Source organism: Rhinopithecus bieti, unplaced genomic scaffold (genome assembly GCF_001698545.2).
Source record: "Rhinopithecus bieti isolate Rb0 unplaced genomic scaffold, ASM169854v2 scaffold_18477, whole genome shotgun sequence".
Lineage (NCBI taxonomy): Eukaryota > Metazoa > Chordata > Mammalia > Primates > Cercopithecidae > Rhinopithecus > Rhinopithecus bieti.
Window position 1 is genome coordinate 809,120 of NW_016809209.1, and position 10,910 is coordinate 820,029.

Sequence of the window (10,910 nt, forward strand, 5' to 3'; positions counted from 1 at the left end):
GAAGGAAGGAAATATGTGTGTACGTGGTGGGGGAAGGGTGGAGTACTGGATGCTTGAAAAGGGGACCGGGGGTCCATCTGTCAGTCACGTGTGGTCGATCTGTCAGCCACTACCATTGTTCAGACCCCTGTTCCAAAAAGAGCACTGGGCACACGCGGCGCTGCACACATGGCGGTCTACATTGAGCTACCCACCCAAGGTGCGTGATTTAGATCCTAGCTCTGCTCTCCAGACTCCCAGCCCAGCTGGGGGCATGCCAGGGACAAATGCTTACCACCAAAAGTAAGTACAGTCTGCGCCAAAAACCAGAGCAGTATGTCCTCAAAGGGGCTTGGGAACAGTGTCATCAAGATGGGCCGCAATATCAGGCAAGGGTGGCAGGTGGGAGCTGCTCCTGAGGGATGAGAAAGTTCCCCTCCTGGAGGGAGAAGGAGGCAGGCAACACAAGCCGGAAGTCAAGGCTCTGTGCAGCCAGGGAGGGGAAAGCGTGGGAGCCCCGAGAATGCTGAGCCAGGGGGGTGCATGCCTGTGCCTGTGGAAGTTAGAGAGTGGAGTTGCAAGCAGAGGCTGAGAAGGAAGGAGAGGAGGAGGAAACCAACCTTTGCTCAGGGCCGACCGCGTGCCAGGCACCCTTCATGAATCTTCTCACATAAACCACGCACCTTCCAGGTATTTTTCCTATGCTCATTCTACAGATGAGGAGCTGAGACTCAGAAAGACCAGAAACAGGTGGCACAGGCATTGAGGAGCAGAGCCAGGGTTAGAAGTGGGGTCCAGAACCCCAGGATCCCCTCCCCACCTCGTCTGCTTTGAAGCTGCTCCTAGGCTTCCAGGAGAGGAGGATTCTTTGGCAGGAGGGGAAGGACCAATGAAGCATCGCTCCTCTTCCAGGCAGTCTTCCAGTTGCTCTCCTAGTTAGAGAGCTCCACGGTTCAGACACTGCAGAGCAGCTCAGCTTATCTTACCGCCACGCGACCCAGGGCGCTGCTGTTTTCGGTGCAAGGTCTTTCACAGAAACTCTGCTCATCACAAACATGGGCTCCCTTAGCTCCCTGCCAGGCAGAGTGTTTTCCCTGCCTCCTTGCCTTCAGAGTCAGAACATATGACAGGAGGGAGACTTTGGGTCACTGTCACTGCCACTGTGGTGAGAGGCTTGGTCAGAGTACTGCTTTGATTTGTCAACAGCACTTAATCTCTTGGGAAAATAAACTGCAGCTGAACTCTCTTGACCCTGAGATTTAAGGGACCCTGGAGAAGGGCTCCATCCGCCCACTGCTGGCCACTGAGAAAAGACAATCGCTACTGTTTATGAAGTGTCCACCCAGGGCAGGCCCTTTGCATAGTGTTTCTAGTTTGATGTTTCTAGCATCAAATCTTCTCTTTTGACTACATGTCCAGTTTTCCCCTGCTTTACAGAGAGATAACTGAGACTCAGAAACATTGCATTCAAAGCCAGATCTGTTTGATTCCAAAACTCTGTGTTTGCTGAATGAATGAATACATGGGTAGATAAGGAATGAATGGAATCAGGTTCAGGGGCCCAAAGATTGGAAGCCAACATTAATCTTACCACCTCCTACTATCTCTGGGGCCTCCTCACAGTATTGAGCTAGGTGAAATCAGCTTAAAATAAATATCAAACGAAAGTTTAAATAGAAAACAGAGAGAAGGAGTCCTCAAAAGAGCTGGGCATGTGTCATCTAAGGACACAATCGAGAATAAAAAGGCAACCTACAGAATGGGAGAAAATATTTGTAAACCATACGTCTGAGAAGGGGTTAATATCCAGAATATATAAAGAACTCTTACAATCCAACAACAACAAAAAAACAAGTAACCCAACTAAAAAATTGGCAGACGATTTCAATAGACATTTCTCCAAAGAAGATATACAAATGGACAAGTATATGAAAAGTTGCTCAACACCACTAATCACTAAGGAAATGTAAATCTAAACCACAACGAAATATCTTCTCTTCATCATTCCAATTTTAATATGTGTGCTGCTGAAGCAAGCACAGAACCACAATAAAACACCACACACCCACTAGGATGGCTGCTGTTTTTAAAAAGACAAAACAAAAATATGTGTATTGGTGAGGCTGTGAGGAAATCGGAATGCTTGTGCACTGTTGGTGGAAATGTAAGATGGTGCCGCTGCTGTGGCAAACAGCATGGCATTTCCTTAATAAAAACTAAACAAAAATAAATAAATAAAAATGAAACAGAGTTACCAGAAGATCCAGCAATACTGCTTCTCAGTATATATCCAAAATAATTGAAAGGAAGGTCTCAAAGAGATATTTGTACACCCACGTTCATAGCAGGGTTATTCACAATAGCTGAAAGGTAAAAGCAACCCAAATGTCTATCGACAGATGAACAGATAAACAAAATGTGGTCTATACATAGAATGGGATGTTATTCAGCCATAAAAATGTTGACACATAACACAAAATAGATGAATCTTAAGAACATCATACTAAGTGAAATACACCTTTCACAAAAGACAAATAACCATATGATTTCATTTCTATGAGGTATTGAGACTAGTCAAACTCAAGGAAACATGAAGTAAAAAAGTAGTTGCCAGGGACTGGGGGAAGGAGGAAATGAGTTGTTTAATGACTATAGAGTTTCAGTTTTGCAAGATGAAAAGTTCTGAAGTTGGTTGCACAACAGTGTACATATACTTAGCAGCATTGAGCTGTACACTTAAAAATGGTTAAGATGGTCCTTTTACATTATGTGAGTTTTATCACAATTGTTAAAGAGAACTGGGACTGGAGACTTAGAAGGAGAAAGAATGGGTGTTGCTGCTTGTTGATGCAAGAAGGTGGTTCTTGGACTGATTGTGTATAAATGATTGTGTATAAATGAGGATCAGAATACTCCCTGGGTCCCTGCCTCCAACAGCCACAGCCGATGGACAGGGCTGGCTCTGGAAGGGTTACTCCCTATCTCCTCATCACGGTCTTGATGATAATGAAAACCCTTTCACTTCTTTGCCTGGTGGTCTGACCAATGGCCCCTATATGTCCTGCCTGAAGCTCCAGGGACTAGCTCCAGAACATGCTGGAAGGAGGGCTTGGCTCTCTGCCATAAACCTTACAAATTATCTTATGGGCATCCCATCCACCCATCCATCCATTCTTTCAACATGTACTTGTTGAGTACCAGCTCTGTGCCAGGTCCATACAGACAGTCTGTGCCTGGAGGGAGCCTGTGGTCTTGCTGGGGGACAAAGATGGGTTATCAGGAGAATGCAATGCAGCGTGACATGTGCTGTGATATCCAGGGCACTTTGCAGGGGACCTGATCCTGTCTGTGATGAGAGTTCACAAAGAAAGTTCGGTCTTAGAGCTTGAAAGGTAAACAAGACTGAACCAGTAGAGTAAGGAGGAGGAGTCAGGGACAATATGCTTACAAGAAGCAAGAGCGTGGGAACTGCCTGGAGATTTTACAAACTGCAGGACCCAAATGAGGATCTGAAAACAATTGAGTCTGGCATATTGTTGACTGCAGGCAGGAGTGGTGAGGGCTGAGGTGGAAGAGGAAAGAGAGAACTGGATCTTAGAGGGACATTTAGGCACCTTTTGAGCACCTCGCAAGTTGCAGAAGGGGGTGGATTTGAACACGTATAAAACAAATTTTGTGGCCGGGCACAGTGGTTGCCGCTTGTAATCCCAGCACTTTGGGAGACTGAGACGGGCAGATCACGAGGTCAGGAGATTGAGACCATCTTGGCTAACACGGTGAAACCCCATCTCTACTAAAAATACAAAAAAATTAGCTGGGCATGGTGGCACGTGTCTGTAGTCCCAGCTACTTGGGAGGCTGAGGCAGAAGAATCCCTTGAACCCAGGAGGCAGAGGTTACAGTAAGCAGAGATCCCACCACTGCACTTCAGCCTGGGCCACAGAGCAAGACTCTGTCTCAAAAAAAAAAAAAAAAAAAAAAAAAAAAAATTGTGGACCAATTTGGAGAGACTATGGAAGATGAGGGGAATGGTCAGAGCACCTGGAGTCAGATTTGGGGTCTGGGATTCTCAGAGCTGTAAATACGATGCCCAACCCCCAAGTCCACCCCTCCCTACTGACTCAGGGTGTGCCAGCCACCCAGGAGGGCGCTTCTTTTCAAGGGAGGGTGGTCTTCTTGAAAACAGCCCCAGGCGCCTCCCTAGCCCGCTATCCTGTGATCCTCTCTGTCCTTAAGAACATCTCTTCTTCCTCAATCAAGGATTTGATGACTGTCACCGCCCGTACCCTATCTTCTCTCCTCTAGGCTGGGCGGCCTCAGGTCTTAGAAATCATTCCTGGCGGCCGGGCGGGGTGGCTCAAGCCTGTAATCCCAGCACTTTGGGAGGCCGAGACGGGCGGATCACGAGGTCAGGAGATCGAGACCATCCTGACTAACACAGTGAAACTTCGTCTCTACTAAAAAATACAAAAAACGAGCGACGAGCCGTGCGAGGTGGAAGCGGGGCTTGCAGTGAGCTGAGATCCGGCCACTGCACTCCAGCCTGGGCGACAGACCGAGACTCCGTCTCAAAAAAAAAAAAAAAAAAAAAAAAGAAATAATTCCTGGCTGGGCGCGGTGGCTCACGCCTGTAATCCCAGCACTTTGGGAGGCCCAGGCGGGCGGATCACGAGGTCAGGAGATGGAGACCATCCTGGCTAACACGGTGACAACCTGTCTCTACTAAAATACAAAAAATTAGCCGGGCGTGGTGGCTGCCACCTGTAGTCCCAGCTACTTGAGAAGCTGAGGCAGGAGAATGGCATAAGTAAACCCAAGAGGCGGAGCTTGCAGTGAACTGAGATTGCACCACTGCACTCCAGCCTGGGCGACAGAGCAAGACTCTGTCTCAAAAAAAANTGGGCGCGGTGGCTCACGCCTGTAATCCCAGCACTTTGGGAGGCCCAGGCGGGCGGATCACGAGGTCAGGAGATGGAGACCATCCTGGCTAACACGGTGACAACCTGTCTCTACTAAAAATACAAAAAATTAGCCGGGCGTGGTGGCTGCCACCTGTAGTCCCAGCTACTTGAGAAGCTGAGGCAGGAGAATGGCATAAGTAAACCCAAGAGGCGGAGCTTGCAGTGAACTGAGATTGCACCACTGCACTCCAGCCTGGGCGACAGAGCAAGACTCTGTCTCAAAAAAAAAAAAAAAAATCATTCTTGATGCTCCCTAATATGTCCAGCCATCCCGCCTTTCTAGGATCCCTGGAGTTGTGCCACTGTGGGCCCCAGGCCCAGCCTGCACAATGCTGGGTTGCCTCAAGAGCCCCTGTCTTAAAGCCTGCCTCACATGTTCAGATATAAACTTCCTAAAAGCCACCTTTGTGACCTAGCCCCAGCTCTATCTCCAGCTTATCAGCCACCTGCTTCTGAGGACAAGCTGCCTCTTGTAAGCCAGAGACCATTTCCTCTCCCCGAAGGACTTGCAGCCAATCTCTGATGGCTCTGTCCAGGAGAGGCAATGGACAAAGTGCAGGGTAGGTGTTTCCTGGTAGTGACGCCTTCCTGAGATAGTACAGAGACCTGTCACAGGGAAGGCCCCAACAAAGACTGAAGAAGCCAGCCAGGCAACTACCATATGTTACTCACAGTTCATTAGGAGCCACAGAAAAAACCACAGTTATCTGCTCCATTAATTAAAGGAAAAGGGGATGGGGCAAACCGGAATATAGAATAAGACCTGGCAGTGTGGGGCCCTAGATGTGACTGCCAGGCAGTGGGGAAGCTTTTGTAATGAATATGACAGCTGGAGGCTTCCCGCTGGCCCTGGGACACCGCTTTGAGATGAATTCATCATTGATAGGGCCTGGCTGCTGGTGATGCAATAGCCTCCCAACACCGGGTCAAAAAAAAAGAATCAAAGAAGGTCCCGAAAGCCTATGTCTTAGAAGAGGGCTGTAGGGGGAAGCCAAAGGATCTCAGTAAAATAGTAGCCATCCCACTTGGAAACACTGAATTTTGTCCCAGCTCCATCAAAGGAGGCCAGAGAATGGAGGGCTGAGCCAAGGGCACAGACTTCCTGGAAACAAATCTGCATTCTCTGTGTTACTCACAAGGTGTGTGACTCTAGACAAGTAACCTCACTGCCCTGAGCCTACATCACAGGATTGGTGTGGAGAGTTAGATAAAACTGGGATGCAGATTTTACACGTGGTGAATGTTGTTCCTGAGGGTGAAGCCGGCCTCGTTTTTTCTTCTGGCTCCTTAAGAGCCTCAGGCCATGGGAGAGGCTTCCTCCAAGATGAGATAAAATCGGGGCATTGTCCTGAGTGTCTGAAACCCTTTGTCTCTCCCTGTCCTTCCTGGCTGTTGCTTACTTTGCCCTGAGCAGGTGGCAGGCCACTGTGTGGCAGTGAAGGAGCCATGCCTGAAGGGGGACTGGGGTGGCTAGCCTGTCCTGTGTTACTGTAGCATCCCACCCAGCCTGGCCTCGCTCCAGGAGCCCTCAACCTGGGTCCCTCTGACCTCTAGGACCGCCCTGCGGAAAGCACCAGGGCCTTTCTCATAAAAGCTCCACTGGCTCCAGGAGTGTCTCGGTGGCATAACAGCCCAGGCCATGCTCTAGGACACCTGGAACTGTAGTTATCAGCTCTTAATCCTGTCCCCCGCAAACCCACATTCCAACCACGCAGAACCTTCTGTTCTCTAAACATCCCCACGCTTCTGCATCTCTTCCCAGACTGTGTTCGCCACCTGAAACATTCTCCTGATACCGCGCCTCCTTATCCTGACCACACAGATTATCACACTCTGATAACCTCAGAAACATGCATTGACCTTCAACTGCATGCAGTCAGGGTGAGGAGGGGTGAGGGTACCAAGAGACTGAGGGTCTGGCCAGGGATTAAGACCCATAATTTCTTCCAAACTACAACCTGTTCTGTTCAACACACACACACACACACACACACACACACACACACACGTGCGCACGCGCGCACATGCACACATCACCCTCCAGGCCTTCGTTCACTCTTCCCTCTCCTTGTGCTCCTTCCCCTATCACCTCGTGCCAAATAAGACTGAGCTCTTAAGTCTTCACTCGGATGCCATCTCTTCCAGGAGCCCTTGCCTGGTGCCCTTCACCCAGAACTTCTGGCCTGGTTTGGACCTCCCTCAGGGTACCCATAATGCATGTGTGAATTCTGGCTGGCTCCACGTCCTCAGATCCCCCATCTGTTAAATGGAATAGTAACACCTAACCCATGGTGTAGTTACTGAGTTGATGCAGTACAGTAACTGCCTTGTACTAAGTGCTGAGCAAATGTCAGTTTTTACCACCAGCAGCAGCAGCAGCAGCAGCAGCAGCAGCAGCATTTTAATCTCTGTATCTTTAGCACTGAGCACAGGGCTGAATACAAAACTGGTGCTAAATACTTGCTTGGTGGATGGATGAATGGATGGATGGATGGATGGATGGATGGATGGATGGATGGATGGCTGGATGGATGGATAAATGAGAGATCTAGTATGTTTCCAAAATAAGAAACTATCTTTGCTGGGGGGCGAGGGGACTAGGAAGAGCCTGAAAGAAACTAACCTTCATTGTACACCTGCCACGCATCAAAGCTCAATGTATATAAGTTGTCTAATTTGAGCCTCGCAATAGCAAGATATTACTGCAGAATGAGGAAGTGGCTATTCTGAGAGGTTAAGTCGGCGGATCAGTGTCACACAAGACATAGTCAGGACCAGGGACTTTGATGGTCCTCGATACCTGGAAGAAGGAGGAGGAGGACTCGCTCCAGGCCTTGGCTGCTGTCAATCTTAGACTGGAAATTCCTAGGGCATCTCTGTGGGCAGGGCAGGGCCACCCCACCCAGGCTCTCACATAAAGTGCTCAGCTGAGAACCTGGCTTTGGAGAACAGAAGGAGAAAGGAAAGGCCGGGCCAAGGGAGGGGGCTTGGGGACTGCCTGTGGAGGGTGGCTGGGGGACCCTCCTTCCTTCTCCAGCTCCTCCAGTGCCACCCTCAGCAGCTTCCAAGAACAGAAGGAGTTAACGCTGGGCTTAACTTCTTGAAGGAACCTGAAGTTTTTTAATCCTTGTTCTTTCCTCCCTCCCTCTCCCTTCCTGATCTTTACTCTGCCTGTGGGTCCCTCCTCCTTACTCTCACCTCCCCGACTCCAAAAACACTCTGATTGCCAGAGTGGGTCAATGGTTAACGCTCAGCTGGCTTTATATAAGCCTGCCCGGGCCACCTTCCTGCTGGGCTGCGTCTTTGGTCCTTCTGTTCTCCAGCTCCTGGAGGTGGTGGCCGTGTCAGCCCTCGCTGGTCCATACCATGGCCACCTGCTGGCAGGCCCTGTGGGCCTATCGTTCCTACCTGATCGTGTTCTTCCTACCCATTCTCCTGCTGCCTCTGCCCATCCTTGTCCCCAGTAAGGTAAGGATTTGGTGTTCTGAGCGCAAATAACTCCAGGGGGCAGGGGAGGGACTGTCTGGGCCGAGATCGGGCATCCTTAGGTTCCAGCAAACTTCCTCGCTGCCGCTGCCCTGGAAGTGAGGCTATCACCCCCTGCTCCTCCTGAGGACTGAGGCTAGGAGGTCAAAAGGGGCTTTTGCTTGGCACCCAGTTGCAGGAGCCCAGTGTGAATTGCTTAGGTGGGTTTGCAACCTACTGCCCTAAGAAATAGGAAGCCAGTTCCATCAAGGAGATGCAGGAGGGGCAGATGGAGCTGATCTGCCTACTGTGTGCCCACCTAGCCCTGGACTGGGCTCCATGGGGGCTGAGACGAGCTGGCTGTGGGGAGAGGAAGGCCGGGTGAGCAGCGGCACAGTGAAGAGGGATGGAAGGAGAATAGGAGAAAGCTGGCTGCAGGCAGTCTGCGTCTTTAAGAGCATAAACAGGAAGAGAGAGTTCACCTGTGTATTCAAGGGCTAAGTCTGCGGAAGAGGAGGGGTGGGAGTTGGAAGAGGGGACCCCTGCAGGTAGACAGCACAAAAACTGCGCCCCGGATGGAGGGGGAGCTGGGCACAACCAGGCGTCACTCCCTCCTCCTCCACCCCAGCAGAAGTCATAACTTCATCTCTCATTAAATCGAGCCCCACTGCCTGATTGGCCCCCAAAGCCCCCTGTCCTAGACACCCAGTAACCCTTTCTGCCATCTTAAGAGGTCAGGCCTGACTGTCCCATTTGACAGATGGGGAAGGTGAGGTGAAGTCACTTAGTCAAAGTCCCAGGGCAGATCCGAGTTTCATGGAACTTGTATATTATACACCTTTTATCAACTTCCTTGTGACCAAACCCTGGGCCATTCTCACATTCCTCAACCCCTCAGCAGTGTTTGTCACAGCTGTCACCCCGTCTTTGCTGTACTGTCTTCTCTTGGCTTTGGTGACACCTTCTCCTGGTTCCTGCCCAGCCCTGCCCCTTCCCACTTTCCTGACCCTGAGGTTCCTTCTCCATCCGACTCTGAGGTTTTCCAGGGTCCCCACTGCCCCTAGCTGATCTTATGCCATCTCGTGCTTTAAAAAGCATCTCTAAGCTGATGAGTTTTCAATCTGTAACCCGAGTCCTAACTTCTAAACCTGTATTATCTAATGAACAGCAGGCATCTCCCCGATTGAATATTTTCTTTGTAAGCAGGATAAGCAGAACACACTTTTCCACGTCCAAATTAAAACCCTTCCTGCCCTTCTCCAGTTGGCTTAGGCATCAAGAAATGCTTCAACCATCTACCTTGCCGCAACAGCCAAAAACTCAAGGGCATTCTTGATTCTTCTCCTTCCCTCCTTTCCACGTGCAGCAGAAGGTCCTGCTCACTTGATACCCCAAAATACTCAGAATGGAGTCACTCCCCGTCCCTGGATCCACTGTCTCCCCGGTCATTTCCCATGTGTCCCACTCTGCTCAAAACCCTACATTGGCCAGTCACGGTGGCTCACACCTATAATCCCAGCGCTTCGTGAGGCTAAGGTGGGAGGATTGCTTGAGCCCAGGAGTTTGAGACCAGCCTGGGCAACATAGTGAGACCCCACCTTAATTTGAAAAAACAAACAAACAAACAAACAAACAAACAAAAAATCCTACACTGGCTTCCTGTCAAACTTAGGATAAAACCTCTTCAAGCGGCCAGGAGTCACCAAGGCTCAGCCCTGGACACCTCAGGCTCCCTCCCCCTGTGTCCCACCTCTCATTCACTCTCACCCACCCTCACCAGCTTTTTTTCTGCTCCTCACATTGCTCTGGACTGTTCTCCCAGATGCCTCCTTCCTGTTTTTAGGTTTCAGCTTAAATCCGCCTCCTCAGAAAAGCCTTCTCTGACCAACCCCAGTCATTCTTGGGGAAAAGCCCTGTTCTTTTGTTTATAGGGTGTTTACTCTCTGAAATTATCTATCTGCTTATTTTTCACTTCTTCTCTGGCTTCCTGCACTAGAATGTCGGCTCCATGAGGGCAGGGACTTTGTCTTGTCCCATGCAGAATCCCCAGTGCCTGGCACAAAGTAGATGTTCAAAAAATACTTGTTAGGCTGGGCACAGTGGCTCACACCTGTAATCCTAACACTTTGGGAGGCCAAGGCAGGTAGACCACTTGAAGTCAGGAGTTTGAGACCAGCCTGGCCAACATGATGAAACCTCGTCTCTATAAAAAACACAAAAATTAGCCAGGCATGGTGGCGCACGCCTGTAGTCCCAGCTACTCGGGAGGCTGAGGCAGGAGAAATGCTTGAACCTGGGAGGAGGAGGTTGCAGTGGGCTGAGATCACGCCATTGCATTCCAGTCTGGGTGACAGAGCACGACTCTAACTCAAAAAACAAAAAACAAAAAATAAAAAATAAAAAATTCACGCCATTCTCCTGCCTCAGCCTCCCGAGTAGCTGGGACTACAGGCGCCCGCCACCACGCCCGGCTAATTTTTTTGTATTTTTAGTAGAGACGGGGNT

The 10,910-nt window shown here is 49.9% G+C and overlaps 1 protein-coding gene across 1 annotated transcript in view; it reads left to right on the forward strand.

The window, feature by feature from the left end:
• Window positions 1–8,203: 8,203 nt before the first annotated feature.
• SLC13A2 (solute carrier family 13 member 2) overlaps window positions 8,204–10,910 on the forward strand; it is a 23,577-nt gene continuing 20,870 nt past the window's right edge. Inside the window, exon 1 of the mRNA XM_017888932.1 lies at window positions 8,204–8,408. Coding sequence (XP_017744421.1) covers window positions 8,307–8,408 — 102 coding nt within the window. The 5' untranslated portion in view covers window positions 8,204–8,306. The remainder of the gene's footprint in view (window positions 8,409–10,910) is intronic.